Here is a 26,841-nt window from a genome sequence, read left to right on the forward strand (position 1 = left end):
CATCTACTTCCTTTTGAGCAATAATATGGGAAAGCCCCCCTTGGTATGGTCTGAAAGCTCAAAACACTGAAGGTGCTTGGCAAATGTCATTTTTCTGGGTAACTACCTTAAGAATGGGTCTACCAATTTTCAACAGGAAGCTCTTTAACTTATGGGGATTTCATGTCTATCTATCTCTCCAGTTGTTTGACCACTAAGGGGTGGGAGATGTGATAACACACCTGTCTTCATTTCCAATGACTAAAGAAGAAACACTCTGTATAATTATATCTATGGTAGTAGAAGTTTTCAAGCTATCACAGCTTCCCAGAAACGCCCACATGTTGTAATTTGCAGATGGCTTAATGTTTTTCATCCGGAGCATCTCCACGTCTATGCCTGTCTACTTCCCATGAAGCAAAAGTAAGACAAAGGTGCCCCTGTGCATCTTTGCACACAGATCAGTCAGGAGGATGCTTCTGAGACTTGCTCCATAAGGAACCAGGATGATGATGGGGACTGATTGTTACCACAGACTATGGAGGGAGAAACTTGTGGTGTGTGTTTCCTTTTCAAGAATGAGTTTTATCCTACTTTGGGCATTTATCAATTTTAAAGTAATTAATAGCACTATAAAAGTAATATATATGTATATTCAAAGGTCTCAATTTGTAAATTATAGAGTCTTGTTATGTAAAATGATCTAGTGCCATTTTGATGGTCATCCTCCCAATATTTTTCCATATGTAGACATACTTTATCATCATCTAAAAACGGAGAGCAAGCCGCCTTTGCCCCCATTATGTGTTATGGGTCCTTTCCAAGTCTACAAATATTCTTCGTTCCAGAACTTTAATGGGTGCATGTCTCCTACCGGGATTACAGATGACACCGATTTGACTTATTCCCTGCTGTTGTGCTGATGGGATGATGCTTTTGCCAACCTCCCATTTCTAGTGCTGAATCTTTGTAAGCATTCATGACTACACACATGCAGTGGGAACTTCACGTTTACCATTAAGCTTTGGCACAAGGAGAAGGGCATGACACAGCGGGACTGGGTTGCCTGTGGGAAACTCAAGGTAGATAAATATATTTGAATAACTGGATGAGTAATAAAAGCAATATAAATAATAAGTAATGAAAGGTAATAAAAATATAATAATTCAAGATACATAGAAATAATTGAATGGTTGTAATGAATACATTGGAAAGGCTGAAGGGTGATGGATGGGTTTGTGCCTCTTGCTCCCAGTAGGTAGCCCAGAAAGGAAGCATATCTCAGGCTGCTATGCACAGTTTTCTTCATGAAACATTTCTTGTCAGCTTGACACAAGCTAGAGTCATTTGGAAAGGGGCAACATTGATTGCAAAAAACCTTCTATAAGGTTGACCTGCAGGCAAGTCTGTGGAACATTTTCTCGATAAGTGATTGATGTGGGTGGGCCCAGCCCACTATAGGTAGGTGGTGTCACTCTCCCGAGAATGTGGCCATGCACTGAATAGGAAAGCAACGCAGGCAAGACTATAATAAACAGTGTTCCTTTCTGGCCACTGCTTCAGCTCTTGCCTTCACGTTCCCTCGGTGATAGGCTGTGATCTGTGTAAGTCAAATAAACCCTTTTCCCCCCCAAGTTGCTTCTGGCCATGGTGTTTATTACAGCAATAGAAAGTAAACTCGGACCAAATTGCACTAGTAAATTTTTCCTCCCCTTTGGAGCCCCTGAAGTTTCTCTGTAGCTAATGAAGATTTAGGCATACATGAGGACCTGAGTTGGGATATGTGACACCTGTGACATCAGAGGGGCCTAGACTGGTGGTGTCGGAACTTGGGATAACAATTTCACATTTAAAGTGATGGTGACTTTAGATTTGTCAAATGGGACAGACCTAGTATCACTCGAGAAAGGAGTCTCATTGTGGGGTAGTCGTCTGGTTCAAGTTGGCCTTCGTGCACGTCTATGGGGAACTTGATGTTATTGGAAGTGAGAAGACTCACTCGCTGGGAGGGGCCCTAATTCACGGGGTTTGAATCCTTGTCAGGAGACCAAATAGGAAAGTGGGGAAGCTGAAGATAGGCATGTATGGCCTCCTTTTCTCTCTACCCTACAAATGGATATGACCAGCTGTTTCAAGTTCATGCTGCCTTGACCTCTGAGAATGACAGACTTTACTCTGGAATGGTGAGCAAAATAAACCTGTCCTCCCTTCAAATTGCTTGGGTCAAGTTGTTTTATCAATGCAACGGGAAACGAAAGTAGGACACTAATAAATAAACGTGACAGAAAAGGAAAAGAGGCAAAACTCAGGAATGGGACAGTTTCCCAGATCCTCCCTCACCTGGTACTACACATTCAACTCATTATGGAAGGTATAAAGAGACAAAAAAATACGTACCCAACAGACGAAGGAGCAGAAAAAGAACTCCCAGCGCATAAGACTTGAGCTCAGGGCTGACTGTCCTACATAAAAAGAGATGGAGGGGAGAAAAAGATTCTTATCAACTCCATTTTAATTAACAGACTCAGAGGTATTTGTTGCTGTCCATCAGATCCTACCTTGGAAAATTATTAATAGGTTTTCTTCTTTTTCTTGCTAAAGGTCTAAAAATTGGCTGCAACTGTGGGACCAAGATAAGTTTAGGAATTAAGTGTTTTTTTTTTTCCCTAAATAACTTAAGCTGGAAAGACTGGATGTAAATTCTGTCCTGAAGTCTAAACTTAGAGCAGTGTGTTTCAGTTTCCAGGAGGAAGCACCATTATAGGTGGGTAGGGGATGTATTTGTGGGAACACCAGCTCAGCAAATTCCTGAGTTGTAACTAGAGTCATGAACTTCTTGGACTGTTTTGTAAAACCCATCAGATTTGCATGAATTGGCATTCTAGGTGGGCTAGCTGGGGCACAGGTTTGAGCATCAAGTACCTTGTAATCTTGAACGGTTCCTTTTACAGGACTTTGCTTTGAACTGACTCAATCACCCTGACTTGAGTATGTATGGTAGGTTCCTAACAATGATCTTACATGTTCCCTAGAGTGTAATTTTTTTTTTAAAGTGAGAGTAATTGTAGAGATGGGTTTGGGAAATTTTAGGTAGGTCCACATATCAGGTCTCCCACAATTCCTCTTACACTTACAGTTAGGATTTATTCAATCCTTGCCTTCTCCTCATAAATAAAGGAGTACTTGCATTGTTATTACCTTTATGACTCAAGCCTAGCTCTGTGTCTAGTACCTAGCCTGTGCTGAGGGATTGCATACATTGGTGGCAAGCTGCACAGATATCTCTGGCTTACCAGTCACGGAATATATACCCACGGTTCTGTGGTTAAGGACTCTTGAGGGAAAGTGATTGGACACTATACACATGGGCTTCAAAGAGTCCTCTCTTCTTATGTGTTGCCATTGTAGTTCCTTAGGGGACAAAGGGATGTATGTGACTATACTTCTTGGCTAGGCATGGAACTAGTACCTTATGGTTAAACCTTAAACATGTTGGAACATTTCAGTTTGGCTGGAAGACTAGAGACCAGATCTTACACAATGCAGTGAGGTTGTAGGGCTTGGTCCTCTATAAAACAAATGTTAGAATCAAAGCTACCAGTGAAATATGTGGCATAACAAGTATAAAGCTATCTATTTACAGGGTGGCTAGGGTGTGTGTGTGTGTGTGTGTGTGTGTGTGTGTGTGTGTGTGTGTGTGTGTGTAGGGCAGAAGTCAATGCCAGTCTCATCTATCCTATTTTTGAGACAGGGTCCTTCACTGAACCTAAGCTCTAAGAACTCAGCTATCTCTGTCCTTCTAGTATAAAACTTTTACAGCAGCCATTGTGCCTGGTTTTTATGTGGGTGCTGGGGATCAAAACTCAGGTCCTTGTACTTACATGACAGACACCTAACTGAATAATGTTCCCAGGCCCAGAATACTATTCTTAAATGACCCCAAGGTCATGAATCCATCAACTCATTGGCAGTTATCTGGTAATCTATGGTTTAGATTGAGCCTTGGTATGCATCCTTTGGGCTTCTTATTATAACAGGTCAAATGTGACCATGAAACAAACAAAAAATGAATGTATATTATAGACTGATTGTCTTCTCCAAATTCTTCCATTCAAGCCTAACCCCTAATGTGGTAGTGGGGCTTTTAAAAAGGGTTTAGATCCTAAGAGTAGAGCCTGCATGAATGGATTACTATCCTTAGACAGGAAGAACATATCTAAGAGAGGTCCTTTATCTTCTGACTACCTTGGGACACAGGGAGAATTTATATACTGGAAGTGACCCTTACCAGTTAACCTAGCCTTGATCTTTAACTTCCTAGTCTCCTGAGAAACAAATTCCTACTGGGTATAAACTAAGATATTGATAGTCTTTGGTCATGGTAGTCTGCAAAAGACTATAAAAGAATAGTTTTTATAATTGCTGCTAGATCCTAAGATTTTCAGTAAAATCTATTCTTGGGGAAATGCCCATGTCTTTTTAATTATAGAGAGTGTGGTACTGTTGAATGACTCCCTAGGGAAGCATGTCATGACTTCCATTGAGCAGGGGTCTCAGACTCTGGCTGAGAAATCCAGGTACCAGTTCCAGGTCATGAGCTCTGAATCTCTGAGCAGAACAAACACTCTGTGGAAGACACATATCACACAAGCCAAGTTCCTTGTGGTGTTCCTGCTCCGAGGCTACAGTTTTTGCACTGTCATTTGAAGGTTTAACTTAAAAGACACATAAATAAAGGCAAATCTCCTTATCAAGAAAACATGCTGGTGTAATTAGCTAGGCTATTTATCACTTGGAATGTGATTTCCTTTCAGCTACCATGTCACTGAACAAACTGAGGAAGGTGCTAAGATCTTGCTTCATATCCTGCAGAGAAACTGGTTCCCATAAGGACCACACATCTTAGTTATGAAGAAATGAGGGCTCAGGCAGGATATTATTGAAAGATCTGCAGAAAATCAGGGACTTGCAAAAAAGCACCATTTACTTACTGGTTGTGAGATCTCAAGAAAACTGCATAGCCACCGCTAGGCTAGTTTCTTTATGTGTAAAAGGACAAAATTTACAAGGGTGCAAATACAGTAACTTAAAATAAGAGCCGGGAGTTGTCAGTTAGCATCATCCAAATGAGCATTTGCTTTCCTGCTTACTTTTCAGTATTCTTTATTAATATATTATGTGTGCATGTGCACATGCACACATACTCGTGTACATGGGCACACATACATGTGCGTGTTTATGTGTTTAGAGGCCAGAAGATAACTTCAGTGTCATCCTTACAAATGCCATCCATCTCCTTAGAGACAAGATCTCTCATTTTTCAGAAGTGTATCAATTAGGGTGGAGTGGCTGTCCACTGAGCCCCAGGGATTCTACGTTTTCTATCTCACCATTGTTAGGATTATAAGTACCTGCAGAAAAGCATCATTAATTTACTGGTTGTGAGATCTCAAGAAAACTGCATAGCCACCGCTAGGCTGGTTTCTTCATGTGTAAAAGGGAGGTATCTTTATGTGGGTCCTGGGAGTTGAACAGGGGTTCCTATGCTAGCAAGATGAGCACTTTACCAAGTGAGCCCCCTCTCTATCCTTGCTTACTTCAGCGTTCCCATTGATAGCCTCTGGGCAGCATAAGAATGAACCCACTGATTTGGGCAGGGTGAGGGCTGGTAATTCTCTTCTGGGGTCCACCTGCATGGGGTATCCTCATTTCCCCGTAGCATTTCTCTGATGGTGAGCTGGATTGGGAAAGGGATGGGATGATGCATTATGATCCCCTTCCAATATGAACACGAACAAGTGCTTTAGGCAAAAAGGGGGTTCACTGATGTGAGTACAGGTCACGGAGACCATCAGTTCTTGACCCATTTAAAAGGAGTCCAGCATGTCCTGAAAATCTATACGAGCTGTTTATCAAGTTGAGGATTGGAAACAGCTAAAACTTCCACAGCCGAAGTTTTACCACCTAAAATCTAGAGGCTGGGCCTTTGTGGAAACGCATGTGAGAGAAATAAGTGGACCCGTCACAACTAATGGTGGCCAGGCACCCTCTTCCTGCTTCCTGGCGCCTTCTGTGTGTGTGAGCATTACCATACGGTTTCAGAATTTCTAATGAAAAATAAACAGCTCATAAAACAGCCACCATAAACCCATACATGAAACCTGAAGGGTTTTGTTCATATGCATATTATATATAATCGCCTTCCACGTATAGTTTCAAATTCAATGGCTCATTTCATAAACACTTCACGCATTCTTAAGATTTTTCATTATTCCTTTGAACTGCAGCTCCATAATTTAACTCACTACTTCAATTCAAGTCTTTCTGCTATTATAGTTAACATTGTAATAAAAAAAATCTGTCTGTATGGAGACTTTTTTTTCTTGTAAAGAGGTATTTTCTGGAGATAAATGGCCACAAATGGGGGAAGGTTACTGCAGGGGCCTGAATATTTTTATGGCTCTTGACTCAGACTGACAGCATGTAGCATTTCTGAAAGACCTCATAGGCTTTTTGATACCACTAGCAAAACCTGGCTCAACTTGTTTGACCACAACCTTCCAAAGCACTGGGTATGAATTTGTCGAACTTTCTAAGAACAAGATGGCAATTTGCTATTGTAGCCTTAATGCCTCTGCACACTTGTAAGCTATTGCTAATGACCATCTGGGCAATACAAGTACTTCCTATAAATCTACTTGCAGGAGTGTTGCCAGCAAAGGGCATGGTAAGGAGGGCTCAAGGAACAAGAAGCTTGGTAAGGCACCTCATGCTGTGTGAGGAATCAAAGTGGATCTGAGCACCCATTTCTATCCCAAGCCCTTGGCCTTGAACTGCCTTGCTTACCCATGTGGTGAGGTGAGACTTAATGTGCACTGTGTTCTTTCATTGGACCCAGATGGACACTAGGATGTATATATATATGTGTCTGTGTGTGTGTGTGTGTGTGTGTGTATGTCTGTGTCTGTGTGTGTCATTGTGTGTCTCAGTGCTTTTAGAGGTATCTCATTCAAATCAAGAAAGCAATAGCATATTGTGAATGATGAAGCTTGTGATATCATCATCTGCCTTCAGGCCAGCTTCTCAGAGACAAGGGGCTACAGAATAGAGGGTGTCTCACTACATGCATGCCATAAGCCCTTTGGCATGGTTAACCTCTGTGTCTCCAGAGAAGCTTGCACACATGACCTGGGAGGGTCCAGATCATGGCCGAAGGTAGGTGGGCCTTGTGCTGCTGACTGACTGTGTCACAGATTCAGAAACAAGATGTGGCTGATAGAGAGAAGGGCAATGACTGGACATAAGAGCTTGGCTCATTTAATGTCATTTAAGTGTGTGTGTGTATGTGTGTGTGTGTGTGTGTGTGTGTGTGTGTATGTGTGTGTGTGCGCATGAGTGCTAGAATACAACCTTGAATGCTGTTCCACTCAACCTTTAGTTTTGAGACAGAGTTTCTCACTGTCCTAAAACTTCCCTGAATAGGCTAGACTATTTCTGCAAGCTTCCAGGGATCTGCCTGTCTCTCTCTCTCATCTCACTACCAAAACAATTATAAGCAAGATGTACTATGTCCAGGTTTGAGACGGACTACCAGGAATGAACTCAGTCCCGTGCTTGTGAGGCAGGAGCACCAACTGGGCTGTCTTCCTGGCCCACTATTTTAATTTTACTTCACCAACAATCCTACTGAAAAGATCAGTGTAGAATGCTTTTTAATGTCGCCCCATTGGTCAATCCTGGGAGGCTAAGGAAGTGGCCTTTTACTACTGGCTTGTTGTGCTATGAAGTCCTAATTGGTGGAAGGTTTGTAATTGTTTCCTCTTATCCTACAGCTACTGTGTTCCTGGATGCAGCCCTCTTCTGCCTTGGTTGCAGGACTCACACAGCTCTGTCTGATGCCCGGGAGCCCTGCCGATATGTACCAGGTGTAAGGGCATAGGTCAGGCTGACTCTCAGGGACTTGGGCCTCAGCGGACAGCTTACCTGATGAGGATGATGACAGAAGGGGTTTGGGCCATGGCCCCGATCAAGCTGCACACACACATCACACAGAGGAAGGTTAGGAAGGCCTCTTGGCACCCAGGACTGGGACATTTGCCTGGAACCACGGTGGCATTCTCAGGGGGAACAGTGGTGAGGCACGCACAGCCTGTGAGGTTCTGAAAGGGAAGGTTCAGCCATTTAATCCGGGCGATGTCTCTAGTTTCCACACCCAAGGCAATCCATCAGCTAGACTGTCCCAACCTAATTATACATTCTGTGGCATTCCATTAATTGGGCGTGAATAAACGAGCTGCATTTTTTTTTAAGGAGGCTGCAAAAACACATGCAAATAAAGTAATATTTATGGGGAGGAGAGCTGGATTTCCTGTATCCTGTGTATTTCATTTTCCTTCTCAAGAAACCTTCAGTAGGTCTCAGTGTAGATAAATGTGTCCCCCCCCCCCAATACAATTAGAGAGGAAATTGTGCTTCCACAATATGATAAAACATTGCCAAATTAACATCGTAATTACTTGCCAATTTGTCTTTCCCTTTATGTAGTTATAATTATGCCGAAGTGTATTAAAAGAAGTAAATCAGGTAACCCACATAGTGTGGCTGCTTCAGTGCCTGGCATGGCGCTCAGAACAAAGGACACATGCTGTCACGCGTGAAGCCATTGTGCCTTGGAGACCCTGATGACAGAAGGAACCTGGGAAACTCCTCCACTGGCTGGGGATGGGAAGAGAGCTAAGAGATTCCAGGCAGCTGACAGCAGCTCACAGGGAGTAGAGCAAGAGCCTGATGGGACACATTTATTAATATATGATCAGAGAGGAGAAAGAAAAGCGACCACGTTCCATTTGATCTTCTGAGAGACTCTGGATCAGCAGTCCCTGTTCCCATGCAAAGCTTGCGCTCATACTCTTGTGCAAGCTTGCTAGCTCGCTCCAGGAATTTCTGGTCACAGAGGGAGGAGCAGGGGCTGGTGGAGGCTGTTCAGAGTGCCAAGCCAATTAAGGCTCGATAATAATAGTGCAGAGGTCTTTAATGAATACAAAGCGAAAACAATCATAAATGATTCATTGCTTTCCTTTCCAGAGCCGACTGGCTTTCTGAGCGCATGCCTAGCAGGTAAACACTCTTGAGAGGTCAGGGCAACTCCCTACAAAGCCCGTGTTTCTTCTCTTCTACCCTTCTCCCTTCACACTTGGTCCTCTCCTCCCCTCATCCCCCACTCTCCTTTTCTTTCACCACAGGAATATTCCAGACATGGGGTATCTTGTTCCATATGAGATAGCTTCCCAAGTGTCCCAAACCCTGTAAGCACTAGGGCTTCCCTGCATGGCTGTGTGGAACAGATGGTACCTGCTGGCTGTATATCTTCTAAATAGTGTGCCCAGGGTGGGTATCTGTGGGAACAGTCCTGTTATATACCTGAGTTTATGGCAATTCCCAGGCACTGAGGCCAGACACCAGCCACCCACCCCTTAACCTGTATCTGGAAACTACCTGGCTTTTCCACGAGACCTACAATAGACACCACATCTCTTTTTAAACCAGCCCTCCAGATGAGCAGCTCCCCTTCTCCTCCCATGGATCCTTTGAGCCCAGACTTATCCCTGCCCTACAAAGGATATGGGATCTGTCAGTCAGGAACATCCTGGGACACTTTCTTAAACATTTCTTTGCACAATACTACAGGACCCTAGGTGGGATGTAGAAGACAGTTTTGGGATGCACAGGGGGCCGTATTGTCCTCTGCCTTCACCAGGAAAGCAGGGCTTCTCTCCAGCTAGAGCTTCCAAGGCCATCCTAATCTATACCAAGAAAAGCATGTATGGGATGATCAGAGGTCAGAGGTCACAGGCAAGCTTCTCCAGCTGCTGTTGCTCAGTGGCCATAGCTCCTTATTGGCCCTGTTCTCATCTCATTCTGACTGGCTTCTCTCTCTATTAGTATGAATCAGAGCTCATGAAGTCCCCAAGCCCATTCTCCCCTCACAGCAGCTCTGCTTGCTCTCCGTCTCCCACGGCTCCATTCTTTGGTTCTGTGTGCTCTTTTCTTTTTATCGGGCTACTCCATGTCTATCTTTCTTGGTATCATCTCCCCTTTCCCACGCTAACATGCAGGAATAACACAGGTTTATGGCTGGACTTCCTTCTCTTCCTATGCCACATTTTCCTATATGTTCACAACTCTCTTCAACTTTGTCTCTAGACCATATTCTCCTTGGATACTCGGTGTCTCCATTCATGGCACACAGGCATGTTGTGGTGTCAAGCTGAGCTTGCACTGCATTCTTCATACACTTTCCCTCTCTAACGTGGATGAGAGCTAGGCAGGAAAGAAAGACAGCATGACATAGAAGCCAGGAGTCACAGAAGGTCTGCATACTCTACCCCAAAATATGCCTCCTTGCAGTTCGTTTGTGATTCCCAACCTGGTTAGGGGCTGACTTCTTTTTCTCCCCCTCTCTCCCTCCCGTCTTCTCTTTCTACATTGTTCTTTCAAGTGTGTAGTTTTTTCTTTCCAAGTACTACAAGTACTAGATTACAAGGTCGAAGTTCTTTTGCCCAATGATGGTTGAGTTTTAAACCCCCTTTCCAGGCATTTTCTTCCCATTGTATGATATTTTTCTGGGAAGGAATGTAGTCCCTCTTGTCCCCAGAGAACTGAATTTTCTATGTGCTGTCACAATGTGAGGTGCCAGTATCTAGATTTCCTGTCATTAAAATACCCTGCCATTGTCCGTGTGGATAATGAGAGGGCCACTGTGCTCCCAGAGAAGGCTCGACAAGCTTGTTGAGCAGACAACAGAAGGGAGCTGGCTTGCAAACGTCACATGAACTTACACAGCAGATAGGCTGCCCAGGCCCAAAGTGACAGATGTGTAGTAGCGTGAACCAACCGGTTTAGTTTAGCAGGAATGGATGGCTCTCTGAATATTTAACTATTTCTGGGTTAACAGACACTATCAGGTCAACATAATGGAAGACTTTATAGCTGCAAAAGGTACCCTCGTTTTGGTATGATTGAAGAAGATCCAACATATGCCCTTACCTAAAAACCTAAACCACAAGAACAAAGTAGGGTCTTATAGGTACACGCAACATCTATAAGAATGTATGAAAATGTGAAATACAGACTGTCAAAGTCCAAAACGTTCTGAACATTGAAGAGAATCATATCACTCATTTGACTTCATGGGGGCAGGCCACAACCAAACTGCAGTATGTTCAGCATCTCTGAGGGTCTCTGAGACCCCTGTAGCTATAGTGTGTGTGTGTGTGTGTGTGTGTGTGTGAGAGAGAGAGAGAGAGAGAGAGAGTGTGTGTGTGTGTGTGTGTGTGTGTGTGTGTGTGTGTGTGTGAGAGAGAGAGAGAGAGAGAGAGAGAGAGAGAGAGAGAGAGAACTGTGCCTGTGAATACATGTGTTCATGCACATGCATGCAGAAGTCAGAAGAGAACATCCGGTGCCCTGTTCTATCAATCGGTAACTCAATACCTTGAGAGAGAGTCTCTTATTGAACCTAAACTTTATTGCTTTTGCTAGCCTGGCAGGTCAGTGTACATCAGCGGTTCAGCCGTCTCTGCCTGTGACACTGGGGTTACAGGCATCTGCCATACTTCCCTGTTGTTCTGTGTGCTCTGGGCATTGAAATGCAGGCCCCTGTACTTGTGCAGTGTTCTTATTCTTGTATCAGCTCCCCAGCCCAGGAAGCACTGTTCTTGGTCAAGTGTCACATCCTATGAGATACATGCAAAGATTGTAACAGCTGTAAGAACAACCATAAGTCACCATAAAGGAATTTCAGATAAGGGACACTCAGCTCCATGCCTGCACCAGTGATGTAGTCTATCGGCACACTAAGGTGTGGCTGAAGGAAGGCCAGAGGAAGAGGGGCGGAGTCTCACGGTATGTCTTTCTACATGGTGATTTTAAAACTTGTAAATGTGTCACCTATTGTAAACTCTCCATACTGTTAAAAAAGAAGCAGAAATCAATGAGTCTAAACTAGCCCATGTCACCACATTGGTTTGTGATTCCACACACAACCACCACTGACTGACTTCAACTGAGAAACGTTTTTATCACATGCAGGGCAGGAACAAAACATCACAAGAAAAGCTGGAGATCATAGATGCAGAGCAATTATTCCCTGGGTCTTGGATGTGTGTGTGTGTGTGTGTGTGTGTGTGTGTGTGTGTGTGTGTGTGTGTGTGTTTCTGATGAAGGAAATGGCAAGCACGTTATTTTGACAGCTCATTCTACAAGAACAAGACACCCATCAGCCGTGTTTTACAAATCTTGGCAGATGAAGTAGCTTCTGTTTTCTTCCTCTCGTCACATCAGTACCAATGGGTCATTTCTTATGAACGGAGCTGAAGAACTAGATCCCCAGGTTGACAGATTACTTTTGTTAGGGTATGGTGTGGGAGGGACAAGGCCACTGGTAGTCAAATGTCATGGTAATATGTGAGAGGCACAAGGCTAGCCTTTGCTACTCTGGAAGCATTAAGATATTTGGAAGATGTGATTGTTCCCTCATTTCTGGTCCAGGAGAGATTTTTGCAGCCTGGGTGCATAAGCCAGGTTTCCTCCCGATTGCCTGGGAGACCCACGTTTTTTCAAATTAATGTATTAATTATTACTATTTTAAGTAATGATGAAGAGGTATAGTGTCAGCTACAGAAAATAAAATGTAGTAGCAAGCAGCAGAGCCTCATCAAATCGTGAAGGAATTCAAGCAGAGTAAGATGCTGTCACTCTGAGAGATGTCCCTGTGTACTGAGGGTCATGCCACCAGTCCTTCTTGCTTCATTATTAGGGACACCAGGAGTAAAATCCAAGCTGTTATTTCTAGGCAAAGACCTCGGTCCTCATTATGAACAACCCTGGTGACCTCCCACCAGACTCAGCAGACATATCTGAAAAACTGCAGGAAGGAAGACACTCCCCCCTCTGCTTTGCTTGTGAGATCATCAACTGAAAGATAAAGGCCAGGGGGAGGGTGCCAAGGACAAAGTAAGATCCCATCTACTGTATCTGTCACATGGACCAGCAGAGGCAGGGCCTCCTGCTGGAGGGCAGCCAAGAGGCTGCTCTTTGGGGAACAGGGCAGTTCACTCTGGATCTTCCATCATATCTGGGACACAGAGGACAGCATTAAAGGGGAATATGGGACAACATGTCAAGGGGACCCCAGATTCTGTGTCTCTTCCTCCTGTGTTCTGTCTCCAGATGTCAAATCCTGCCACAATGGTTCAAAACACTCTTATTATTGATACTTAAAAATATTATTATGCACTCAAGATTCATGCAAGTTAGGAAAGCACCTTATTACTAATCCACACCTCCAGTGTTCTCCACATTTGCAGGAATGTCCTTCCAGGCTTGCCCATCAGACAAATGGCTGCTTGCTCTCAGAGCAACAGCCTGCCCTGGGGATAAATGCCCACTGCCTCCTATCTGGTCTCACACAGAGCTAGCTAATTTCTGCCCTAGGGAGTGTAACATCACAAGGACACTAACTAGTGGTCTACCTAGCTACTTACTTATATTTAAATATATTCCTATTTAACCTCCTTTTAATATTGGAGTTTAAAAATAAAGCTTTTTCTAATTGGAAAAGCAATGTGTGATTATTTGAGGACAATTCCAAATTATATAGAAAGTCTGGAAGAAATTAACAAAAATTATTGTCTTAATTCCCAGTTAGAAGTAGTCATCTGTGGATGAGCATCTGCTTCTATATTCATCCAGCTCTGTGTGTGTGTGTGTGTGTGTGTGTGTGTGACTATGTGTGTGAGTGTGTGTACTCACATGCATGTATGTATGTGTGTGTTTGTGTATGCATGTGCATGTAAATGTGTGTGTGTGTCAGTATGTGTGTATACATGTGTGTGAGTGTGGGTATGTACGTGTGTGTATGTGTGTGTGTCTTCATGTTGGTATGTGCACATGTATGTGCACATGATGTAGGTCAACACTTACCATGTTCCTCAATCATTCTTATCTTTACTTATGGTTTTGAGACAGAGTCTCTCACTGAACTTTATGCTCACCAACTTGGTTCCTCCAAGATCTTCATGACTCTTCCCTCCCTTCCCTACCCCTGAGATTGTGGGCACACATGGACATGCTCCTTTGTTTACATGGGTTCTTATGTGACACACAAACATTACTGATTCAACTATCTCCTCAGGGCCCTCAGCTTTCCCTTTTCAAATTATTTATTTTATAAGATCACAGCACAATTACACCATTTCCCTTCCCATTTCCTTCCTCCAAGTTCTCCCATAAATCCTTCCTTGCTCCCTTTCAATATTATGACCTCTTCTTCACTACTCATTTTTACATATATTTTTAGGATCAACTTTTATTTATTTACATACATATTTCTTAAAACTATTCACATTTTGATCACATTTTCCCCTCCCCCAAGTCCTTTCAGAAGTTTCCCAACTGCTTACCCACTCACTCAACTTTATATTCTTTTTCTCTCTCTTTCAAACACCGTCCCCCACCAAAGAAACCTCACAAAAATGAGAATCAGAACAAAGCAATGAGACAAAACAAAAGGCTATGTATCATTTTTCTATTTTTCTTTTTCCTTCCTGAAAGATTCTTCTTCCTTGGTTCATGGTTTTCTGATGTCTTTTCACTGAACTGTAAAGCTGGTCTGAGTTTTCTTCTTGGTACTTTCTTATACAAGCTTCTAGATAACAACATAGTAGACTTCATGGCAAATGCAGGCCCTGGATCTAATTCACCTCACATCTGAGATGTACAGGGTCTGGGATGTAGCAGGTATCACAGCTAGGTCAAACTCTGGCAGGGCTTTATTGGAATGTTCCCAAAGTCTCTCTAACAAGCCATTACTGGTCTAAGCACAGACTGTTAAATCGGTGTTGGGGAACTGGCCATGCTATAGAAGATGCTTTGTTCTACTCAGGTCGGTGGGATCACACAGGAAAATAGACACAGAAGAGTGGCTGAGGTGTGAGAGCATCTGCTGCAGACAACTGTGACTGTAAAGAATAACAAAGGACATGCCACGCCCTGGCTGTTCAATACCTATTGGCTATCTCCCAGCATTCTCGAAGAAGCCCAAATCTAGAAACACATACAAAACCTCCAAGCTAAATGCTTGATTTAATATGGCTTGGCCATGAGAAATCTGTCCTTAGGGTTTGCATGCATAATCAGCATGCATCAGCAACTTGGGCTGCACAGGCTGACGGGGCACTTCCAATACTCTGGTTTGTGAGGGAGAGAGGGCATTAGCTCAGCAGTAGCTCAGAGGCTGGAGATCTCAGAACACAACTCATCCTTTCTAGGGCTGCAGTGTCCCCAGGGATGTCTGTGGTCATCTGTGATTGTTAGATAAAGTCAAAGGCTGTGTGGATAAAGTTCAAGAGTGTAGCTAAACATATTGTGATACACAGGACAGCTCCTGAGGAGAAAGTACTGTCTCAAAACATCCTCACATCCAAGGTTTAGAAACAGTTTATTACCACAGTGGTTTCTAAACCTGTTCACATACTAAGAACACTTAGGAACCTTAAAAAAATCACATAAAAATTTCTTAAAAATGAGAAAGGAAGAATCTCTGAGTAGGGCACAGACCCTCCATTGTGGAAGTCCTCATGGATTCTAAAATGTAGCTAGATTGAGGTCTAGAAGGAAGAATCACCAGTTCCCAGAATGCCTCAGAACAGAATGCTTCTCCTTGCTATGAACGCACTCAAGGCTTTGTTCAAACAGCACTTGGTAAATACTCTATGGTCTGGATGGGGATAGATGAGCCATCTGCCATTTACACCATACAAACTGCTTGCTTGGCTGGTGTTGACTTTTAACCTATTGGTGGCTAATAAAAGCTGTTTTCCTCTGGAGTCAATTATTCAGTCCATCAGATGGACATAACTTCTGGCATAATACACACATGCTTTCTGCTTGAATAATTACTTCTGAAAGTGAAAGGTACGCAGACAATTTGAGCAATGTGTTCACAACAAAGGAGGCTGATAAAATTAACTCCATCTTTCTGTCACCCCCTCCACCACAGGCAATGACAGGATTTAAAAAACACAGAGGCAAATGTGGGCCAGGAACTTCCACTGCTATCGCTTGAAAAATAAAAGACAAAAATTAAGACAGACAGACAAACAAAAAACCCCAACTATGACAGTAAAAGAAAGCAAAGATAGGGACAGCTGATGCTTACTGCGCTTCATTAGTGTCTCAATAATCTGAATGGTTGACTTGTTTGCACCTAATGCAGGTCTGGGGTAGACTTTTCATGGGCCCTGATATCTATATTTGTATTTATATCTATATTTATCTATACATATAAATATATCATCTATTTATCTATACAAACAAACATACATACATACACATCTATCTATCTATCTATTGAGAGAGAAAGAGGGAGACAGACAGACAGACAGACAGACAGAGACCTGAAGAAGGATAAAAATGTACCTTAAACTTAGAGCCATCTTGTCTACCAGTTTGCCAGCTGCTGTCCAGGAGTGTTGCCCTGTGTAGTCACCTGATTACGGTTGCACAGGATCACTCAGGGACACTGAGGAAGTCTGAAGCTTTACCTTGAGCTCTATCTGGCTCTGTGAGGCCAAGGTCTATAACACGGGCTCGTCTATGCCCCTTGTGAGGGACAGAGATGCCTCAGTAAATGAGCCATTGGAACAGATAGGTTCTAACTCTTACCAGGTGAGATCAGAAGAAGTGGAAATTTGAAGGACATGAACATTGTCTTAAAATAGTGCTGAGGTAGCAGACAGCTCTGTAGGAGGCAGGTAAAGGGTAAAGAGAGGCTGATCCCTGGTGGTTAGAGAAGATGGGACACACATATACAGGGGAGACTATTCTATATAAAAAGGAATGACACATGCAGAGCTCCAGGGGTAAAGGAAAGCTTGGCTGTTGGGAGAGTGTCACTTAACAAGTGGCTGGTTAGGAGACTGGGATGAGAAGAGAGATTGGGTCTGCAGAGGTAGCTAGGGCAGACATAAAGGCTCAATGTATTACATGTGGGTAGTGTGCACAAAGGAAGACAGTTGTAGGAAAACGGTGGGCACCCTAAAAAGAAGTGGCAGAGTACAAAGAAAGATTCTGGGCTTGGCTCAGAGGGTCTCAGAATTTCACATTCTACTGCATAATCCTTGTGAGCTGACACAGGGTCCTACAAAAGAGTGCAGGCAGAGATACAGTTAAAGCATAAGAGCCCAGGAAACTCACGGGAAGAGCTGAGCCATCACAGAGTCAACTAGCTCTCTAGGGCCAGGGAAAGAAGCCATAAGAAATGGGAAGGACACGCGAGGGCCTTTTATGTGGGCAAGGGTTGTACTGAGTACCTAGAGACCAGAGGGAAAAAAGCTAAAAAGAGAGAAGGGTGAAGGGAGGGGGAGGGAAGTCCTACACCGTGAATGTAAGTCTTTGGCATTTCTTCAAAATACCGCTGAAGAGTCTAAAGACTCAAATTGCCTCTTGCTCTTTTTGGATGTCATCCCAAGGTTCCTCCTGACTCTGGGCCAAGCTCTCACATGCCTGGAGTGAAGCAGGGAGAGCCCATTGCCTGGCCTGACACAGTCACTCAGCCCGAAGTTCCTGCGAAGTCTGCCGTAGTTTTTGTTTTGTTTTTTTTTTTTTTTTTTTTTTTTGTTTCTTTGGCTCATCTACTACAAGGGTCACATTTACTATGAACAGGAAGCTGGAAGTCAGAGCCACTCATAGGATTGCCTCAGTGGGAAAAGAGTGGAACCCCATGACGACCCCAGTAGGCACGGTGAGGCTCCATGTTAGAATGGAGAGCAGGTGTCTGGGGAGTAAGCATCATGTCCCAAAGTCAGTGCTAGAGAACCTCTAGTGCTTCAGCACTGCCACTGAAAAATTGATTGGAGAGACTGAGCTCAACAGAAGGAGTACAGATAGCATGGGGTTGGGTCAGAGTGCTCCTAGCGTAACGGCCTGTTGGGTCTCAGGACTTCTTTGGGTCACTTAGGTTTTCATCACAGGACAATAGCTGCAAAGGACTGTTGGCAGAACTTTCTGTATATTAAAATGTCAACAAAGTTCTTCTTATGAGAAATAATAGCTTGTGTTTTGATTTGAACCATTCTCCAGGTCCCAACCCCCTTTCAATATTTACCTCTACTCACATAAAGAAATTGCTTTATCATTTAGTTTATGAAATCAGGTCCTCCCAGCCCCCAATCTGTGGTGATTTATTTCCTTTATAGAAAATGTTAATAACTGGCCAGGAATCTAAATCTTAAAAGCAAGCAAAAATGAAATCTTTGAAAATGAAAACAAATGATTCTTTTTTTTTCTTTCATGGAACTGCTGTTCTCGAAGATGCAGGATGCAGGGTGGGAAGGAACTGACTGCATTACTTCCCTGGAAGCGGTCCCCATGGCTGTCATCTTTTCCTTCCCGTCTGCACATATATGAGAAATTGTGAGGTGCATCGGGGGCAAGAGTGCCCCTAGTTGAAGAAACCCAAAGATCAAAGACAAATACTTCCAGAAGATTGCTACCATGAAAGAGACAAATATATCCAGGAAGGAGTAGGTATCCAAAGACTCAAAGTCAAGAACCCCAACGAGAGAAATAAGGGATTGTTTTACAGTAGCTGGGACTGGAATAAGGTATTAAGGAGTCGATGAGAGTTGTCCAGCTGAAGAGAGAAGTACAGAAGAAACCTGCAGAAAAGCCTGAACAGCCACCTAGAGCCAAAGAAGACAGCTGGAGATTAGAGTCAAGAATGGCCATGGGCCAGGTTCAGCGCTCCACAGGAGGGCATGAGCTGGTCATGTGCAGTATCACAGAAATCCTTCTGGCTGTAGTGTGGAAGATGGTAGAAGAGGGTTGTTCTGGAAGGCTAGCAAGGTGACAACTGGACAGGTCTCAACAAGAGAAGGAGGACAGCCTGATCAGCCGGTGGCAGTGTGAGGTGGAAACAACCTGGCTGCATGGGGTGGGAGGGGTCACTCTGCACCAGATGGTCACACAAAGAATGGGAAGATGGCATGCTGGTGGCTAAATTAAACATTCATGTTGAGGAGGAGAAAAACAAAAAAATGACTCCGGGAAGAGAGATACTTAATTGGGAAGAAAGAGGCAAAGAAAGGGACCAGAGTGAGGATGAGGCCGAGTTGCAGTCAGCCTCTGGCTTTAACCTGGCCTTTCCATTTCTACAGAATTTCATGGTGGGTCACTCACTGTTGTACACAGCCTTTCTCCCTGTGCCTGTGGTGATTATCTCATGCCACGGGTCACTTTTCCAGCTGCGTATGATGTACACAGTCCCCTTTGATTTTTACTTGCATTTGCTCCATCAAGTGTCTCAGGGGCACATTTGACTCAGCAAAGACCTGAAGAGCTACCCTGTGCCGGTTTCCCCCTGACGGATCAGGGCAAAGGAGCAGCTGCAGCAGGTGGAGCAGCTGTAGCAAGGCGGAGGTGGTAGGTACTGGTCACTCTGGACCTTGAGAGACCTGTGAGCCACTGTGGCTGACTGTAGCCTAGCCTCTCCCCTGCATCCCAAGGTTTTCAATTACCGTGCTATTGCAGCCGGCAAAGCAGGCTGACAGGTAGGTGATGCCATCGGCCCCGCACACTGGCGTGAAGGAATCTGTCTGGCATTCACAGTTGTTGTTGCACGGAGAGTAGGGGTCAAGGGTCGAGCCACGTGCTGAGCTGCAAAGAAAGGGTAAAGGGGACCCATTAGAAGCAGGGCTAACTGTTGACAACATTGCCATGATAGGACTCCTGGTACTCTTGTTCAGCATGCTTACCTCGCCTGACTCTTCTGTTCCCTCCATCTTATTCCTGGCTGACATGCAAGTGCCGCGCAGGGCCACTGCTGAGAGTCTGCTTTGTATTCCTTAAAACTGGGCTAGGTAGCTGACTATATATATATGGCTTCTGGGCTCCTCTCAAAGCAAGGAAGAAGGATCTTTTTGCTTTTGTGACCATGTGCCCCTTGAGCTGAAGGCAGCTGGGGTTCAGCTTAGGGTTATTCAGTTCCTCTTACCCACAACTACTCCTCTGCTGCCGGGCGTCCCACCCTTTCTGTTCTGTTTCTTCCTCTCCTGCACACGGGATGGCCAGAGACATATAAGGAATGCCAGAGTGCTCTGTGCTTGCCTATGCATTACAAAGACGCAGCTGCCAAGAGCACACAACCTGGGAGAGACACATAGGGGGAGCCCAGTCTGAAGCCCCAGAAAAAGGAAGTGACTTCAGTAGCCTCATTTCCTGCTCTGTCTTAAGGCTCAGAGTACCTCCTGATAAAGCAGTGACATGGGGACCCCTGGCTGCCTTCTTCAAGACCATTTGTCCAGACGCATGTAGTGCCTGAGTGTTGTAGTGCCTGAGTGTTGCGGGTAACCCAAAGGGAGCCAGAATGCAGCATGTTCTGGGCTACACTCTTCAGCTCAGGGTGGCCTCAGAGTCCCATAAGGAAAGGAGACAGTGGATAGAGAGATAATATAGTCCCATAACTTATTTGAACAGCAATTGCTATAAGGGCTCTAGTCCACAGTCCCAGGATAATCACCAGTGCTTTTGAAAAGAGATCCAAAGCAACAGGCTGGTTCCTGCTCCCCCTGCCTCCACTCCCAATTTATTTTTATCCCTCCCTGCTCCTGTCACTTTTTTATTTTCTAGTGGTCTTTTTTTTTTCTTTATTGGATACTTTTTTATTTACATTTCAAATGTTATCCCCTTTCCCAGTTTCCCCTCCAGAAGCCCCCTATTCCATCCCCCATGCCCCTGCTTCTATGAGGGCACTTCCCTACCCACCCACCCACCCCTTCCTGCCTCCCCATCCTGACATTCCCCTACACTGGGGCACTGAGCCTTGGCAGGACCAAAGGCCTCTCCTCCCATTGATGCCCAACGAGGCCATCCTCTGCTACACATGCAGCTGGAGCCATGGGTCCATCCCATGTATATTCTCTGGATGGTGGGTCCCTTATCACTTAAACATGCTCACCATGGGCCTGACTGGGTGATGACCGTATGAGCTGGATGGGGGGGCTTCTGACTCATGTAGGAATTATTGACATTGATTCTCTTTTATTTTGGGCAGAATTTTGATATAGGGTTTATTTTTAGTCTTATCATTTTCATTCACATCATTCCTGAAGTCAAATGTCAGAGAGAGCAAGTGGCCTGGAGAATTAATGACCACTCTGGACTCTGGGTTGTCCTGCTTCGGAGGAGAACAGCTCAGTGTCCAGAGGGCAGGCTGAATCTTCCAAGTGCGTATAAGAAGTTAAGGCCTCTTGGCTCCTCTGCTCTGGATCACTAGAGAGCAGGTAGACCTGGGCAGGGCTGAGCTATCTTTATGAATCCACAGTAAAGGTTAAAACTTTTGGCACTTACGTGTTTCCATAGCGAACAGTGACCCCAGCCACAGGGCCTGTGTCACAGCCCAGGAAGAGGAAGGAGACGTAGCAGGCTGTGGACACCAGGTTGACCAGCATTGCCATCCGAATGGCCCCCAGAGCAGACAGGCTCAACTTCTTCACCAAAAGGCCACCCAGAAAGATGCCCAGGCAGGCACAGGGGATTGCTGTCATCCCTGAGGAGGCAGAGCAGGGGGCTGTGAGTATCAGGAGAGGGGCTGGTGGGTATCAGTGGGCCCCGTGACTCCATGGGACGCTCATGTCTTCATGGAAGGGCTTGTGTCTGCTCCTAGAGAACTCTTGGATAACAAAGGGAGACAGTTGTCGTGAGCCAAAGTGTACACAGCTGGTGTACCACATCGGGGGCAACCCATGCGCACAGCTAATGTGCAGCCAACCAAGAGATGAATCCAGAAAGCTGGGGACCAAGGGATGAAACCCCGGAAATTAAATATTAGGGAGCAGTGATATGCTCTCTGCTTTAGTGTTCTTTCTTTGTCCCCTCCCCCTTCCATTTTGGTATTTTGGTGTTATTATGTAGACCAGGCTAGCCTGAAACACTTGGCTACCCAAGTGTTGGGATTCAAGGCATTTCCCACCAGGTTCAACTTCTCTCTCTCTCTCTCTCTCTCTCTCTCTCTCTCTCTCTGTGTGTGTGTGTGTGTGTGTATGTGTATGTGTGTGTGTGTGTGTGTGTGTGTGTGTGTGTGTGTGTGTATGAGAGAGGAGGGTGGTGGAAGAGAATGTATGCATGTGCACATATATGTGCCTCTGTTATATAGCAGCCAGAGACTATCCTTGGGTGACATTTCTCAGGGACCTGTTTTTGAGACCCCACCCCCACTTTGGCTGTTTCGTTTGATTGCTTTATTTGGGTTCTGCCTGTGGAACTCAGGTCCTTCAGCTCCCTAGGACTTGACTACCTCTGTGCATTTCCGAAGTGGCCGGGAAAAGGGACTTAAGACCAACTGAAGAGCTTTTGGTGGAGGAGATGGTTTAGCAGGTAAAGAGACAAGTAAGATGGCAGGTCCGTAGAACCCACATGAATGCCAAGCAGGCCTGGTGGCCCACCTCAGAACTCAGGAGGCAGAGATGGGATCCAGGAGGCAAGGCATTTAGATAGACTAGTAAAAACTGGCAAAGCTCCAAGCTCAGGGAGAGACTTTGCCTCAAAGGATTAAGTACTGAGTAACTGAGAAGGACATGGTCCGCAACATGATGTTTACACACATATGATCACACATGTCAGACACATGCTTATGAACATGCACATATTTACCCTCTATTTATACACTTGAAGGCATATACAAATATATACATATGAACACACATACATGCAATACCAGACACACTTGCAGACATTTACATACTTACACATGTGAAAGCACACATGTGTGCAGCACTCACATATACACACATGCACATACTATTTGAGAATTTTTCTTTTCTCATGAGGCAAGGAAGGCTCACGGTAGGCTTCATGGCTGTTTAACTCAAAGGTTGGAGTGCTCACAAATTTGTGGAAGACACCATTTAGCTACGTCTACTATGCCTCAGGAAGCAGTGTCAATCAAATCACTATGTTCTGCAGCAGTTGGTGAATAGTTGGCTGTCGAGTATACCATCCCCCACCACCACCCACTCTCTCATACACAGAGCTATTTCCAAGGCAGCAGGCCCGAAGCCTGTTCCTAGGATTCCCAAAAACTCAGGGCATTGTCAGAGAACCAAAGGACCCTGCTGTTCCAATCTCCTGTTTGCTGTGGCTCTGTTCTGATTCGTTTCATCTAGGACTCGACTTTAAATTACCAAGTGTCATTTATCTAGCATGTAGATTATGCATGGCTAATTTTCCAGTCTACTCGGCCTCCTCCCTGCCAATCAACCAACCCCCAGGTCAATCGACTACATCAACCAGCTGGTAAGTGCTGAGGGAATGCAAATTAATTTTTCCTATTAGAATAAGAAAATATAATCAGGAAGGCTCAGCTTGCCAAGACACTAACCTAGCTATACTTGAAGCAGACCAGGACCTGTATGTCACTGGCTGCTTCAGACATCTGGGCTTAGGTTTCCAGCCTTTGGTATGACTATGGAGATCATGACTTTGTTCTGTGTGTTTCTATCCCTAGCCCATGTCACTGGCCACCCCAATACCCAGTGTTCATACTAAAAGAGTCTAGGTACCCCGAGTGCCACCGCCTTTGCATATGCATTGATTCTATTCCTAGGAAACTCTTGTCCATCTTTCCTTGGCTGGTCTTTCCCCTTTCCAAGAGGCTTCATTAGTCCCCACTCCTCTGGTGACATGAAAAGGGAACGTAAGATCAGGAGAGATGGATCAGTGGATAAGACACAAATAAGAGGACCAGAGTTGGGGTCTCAGAAGCCAGATAAATCTGCTCAGGTGGTGGCCCAACTGTAATCACACACTCACTGAAGAGGAAGAGACGGGGATGCCCATGGTAGGCTATCCAGCTAGACCTGAGGAGCTCTGGACTTAGTAACAGTCTCATGTTATCCACCACCAGGATTCCTGTTGCCATGGTTCTCCCTGCCATCTAAAGCTGCCCGTGTTATTTTTACCCATCCTGTTTCTTGCTCTCATCAGCTATCAGCATGAAGTTTCCAGAAGGAAGGAGCACCCTTCAGGTCCCATTTAGTCTGTCCTAATCCCCAGGGCCTAATACAGGGCTGGATGGTATTCAGGCACCCCTTTGAGAATGAATGAATTTGTAAGCACATTGGATCTGTGTGAAAAAACCTTGGTGACAACATGCCCACTCCCAGAGAGTATCCTGAGCTTTGTTTCATTTTCTAGTTGAGACAGTGGGGGTGTCACCTGGTGATGACGGTAACCATGGCAACAACAGGATTTCAGCACCTTTTCTCCCAGTCACTCTTAGCTTTCTTCTCTTCTTCTCTGATGTGTGTACGTGTCCACAACACCCGTGGCCATTGTCAGAACTTCCCAGAACCAAAACTTCATCCTTATTAGATTAACTAATGCAGACTGAGCCCTTTTAATCTGTGTTCATAGATCAATGTCATCAGCTCCTGTGCTGTCTTCATTGCTCTTCTCTGAACTCTGACCCAGCTGATGATGACTTGGTGGGTGGCCTATAGCCTTGAATGCATAGATTGGGATAAATGCATGAACGGCATCTCCTATGAGTTCGGGAGCTATTCTGAGAGCATCTCCCTACACCAGCCTCCCACAGTGTACCCTGCCAGCTTCTGCAGTGCCTCTCCCCAGTACACACTGACTGGATCTATGCCATAGGCTAGATGTCTATAGGGACAGGGAATGTCCAATGCCAGCCTGCATGGAGAATAGGAGAAAGCCCCACCCCCTATTTCTTTCCACCTTTTTAAGCACTCCAACATGCAGGAATCACTGGAAAACAAACAGATGCTAGGCAGTAGAATTGATTTTCTGACCTTCTGCCCCACAGACTATTGATTTGTTTGTCGATAGAAAATTTAGGCATTTCTTCTAAAATAGGGTCTGGTCCTGAAGATGCAACTGTGCAAGCACAATCAAATGGAAGATGCCATTGCAGGGAAACCCGGGTTTGGAGATAAACCTGGGTTGCTGGAGGTCTAACCCCCAGATTATAGAGACAACAAAAACTATAGCTTCTATTCCAGGGGGAGGCGTGTTTCTCCTCTGTCCTGCAGGCATTGAAAGCTGATTGCATTTTACTAATACTTACCTAAAAAGTAGATCATAAGAATGATTAGTGGAGGAGGGGAGGAGCTTGCATTCCACAGCAGTTCCCAGGGAGAGAACACTGTGTTATGTTGTCATAATGACCAGGGTTTAAATTTCTTTTTAAACTATGATGTTCTATCCTGGGAAACACACAGAGACCACCCTGGTAATCTTTCCAACTTGGGAAACTGGATGTGCAGACACCTCCTTAACCAGCACTCAGGCCAAGCTTAGAACAATTCCAGACACTGTGGGGCTTGGGAATGCTGGATCTTTGGCACTTTCCTAAGAGCCAGGCGTAGGGGCACACATCTGGAATCCCAGAGCTGGGTTGGAGGGAGAAGACAGGTTGAGCCCAGCTGCATGACAAAGACTTTGCATCAAAAACTAGGGTGGAGAGGGACTGAAGAAGTCAACCTTCTATTGAATGTGTACCCGTAAACTCATGTACATAACACACACATGCTGCACATGCCTACACATGAATGCATACATAAATGCACAAATCCATGCATGCACACAGACACATGTCACTACTTGCAGCCGCCTAAGAGGCTCTTGGGTATTGTAACCTTCAAGGACAACTGTGGCTCTGGCTTCTTTTACTTTAATTGGCAATTCAATTTTTTTTAAGTCCCATAAATATATTCTCTTTGTGTGTGACATCTTTCGGCTCATACACATTCCCATGGAAGCCTGCGTGAGAATCAGTCCTTGCCCAAGCTGTGTGGTATAGAATGAACAGTCTATAGTTTATTTACCCATTCTGCTGTAGACAGACATTTGGGTTAGTTCCAGTTTGAGATAATTATGCATAAAGCTGCTCTGAATGTTGTTATATATGCATATGTAAATGAGTGGACCTAAACACTCCATTCTGTTGGATGAGCGCCCGGAAACAGAACTGATGGATCACAGCACAGGCATATGCTGAGCTTTAATGGGTGCTGCAAGAACTGTCCAAAGCAGAGGTTCCCCTGCGCATTCCCACTGCAGTGTGGGTTCCAGTTGCTCCTCATCCTCCCAGGCACTCAGTACTACCATCCATCTGCTGAATGCGCCAGCCACAGCACCCCCTATAGGTTTCAATGTGCATGTCCCTTATCACCCATGGTAGTTAGCATCCTTCACTTTTATTGGCCATTTTGTGAATCAATCAATCAATCAATCAATCAGTCAATCAATAAATCAATCTCTCTTACTCTGTGTGTGTGTCTGTGTGTGTATGTTTGTGTGTTTACATGCATATGCGTTTGTGTGCATGCACAGGTGCACATGGGCGCACGGGGGGTGGCTGAAGTTTGGTACCTTTACCCATGGACATCCACTTTATTTAAAAATTTTATTTTATGTATATGGGCACTTCCCTGCATGTATACTTATGCACCATGTGTATGCGTGATGCCCACAGGCCTGAAGACAGCACTGGATCCCCTCAAACCTGACTTATTGGCAGTTGTGAGTTCCCATGTAGGTAGTGGAAATTTAACCTAGGTCCTCTCAAAGAGCTTTTAAGCATGGAGCCATCTTTCCAGCCCCCCACCCCCTTATTTTTGAGCTTCAGTAGCTCACTGAATTCAAGAGTTTACGGTTGTTCAGACTGGCTACCTAGTGAACGCTGGGGATATGCCTGTCTCTTCTTCCCTTCCTCATGAGGATTCAGATATGCCCGGCCTTGCCAGGCTTTTAAGTAGGTGCTGGGCAGCCAAGATCACATCC

At 44.8% G+C, this 26,841-nt stretch overlaps 1 protein-coding gene across 1 annotated transcript in view; it reads right to left on the bottom strand.

Moving 5' to 3' along the window:
* SLCO3A1 (solute carrier organic anion transporter family member 3A1) overlaps positions 1 to 26,841 on the bottom strand; it is a gene marked incomplete at its 5' end in the record, with an annotated part of 222,531 nt that overhangs the window by 19,798 nt on the left and 175,892 nt on the right. Inside the window, 4 exons of the mRNA XM_080914454.1 lie at positions 2,377 to 2,441; positions 7,963 to 8,138; positions 19,554 to 19,692; positions 21,385 to 21,583. Of these exons, the coding sequence (XP_080770580.1) occupies positions 2,377 to 2,441; positions 7,963 to 8,138; positions 19,554 to 19,692; positions 21,385 to 21,583 (579 nt within the window). The remainder of the gene's footprint in view (positions 1 to 2,376; positions 2,442 to 7,962; positions 8,139 to 19,553; positions 19,693 to 21,384; positions 21,584 to 26,841) is intronic.

This window comes from Micromys minutus (genome assembly GCF_963924665.1).
Source record: "Micromys minutus genome assembly, chromosome: 3".
NCBI classification, from domain to species: Eukaryota; Metazoa; Chordata; class Mammalia; order Rodentia; family Muridae; genus Micromys; species Micromys minutus.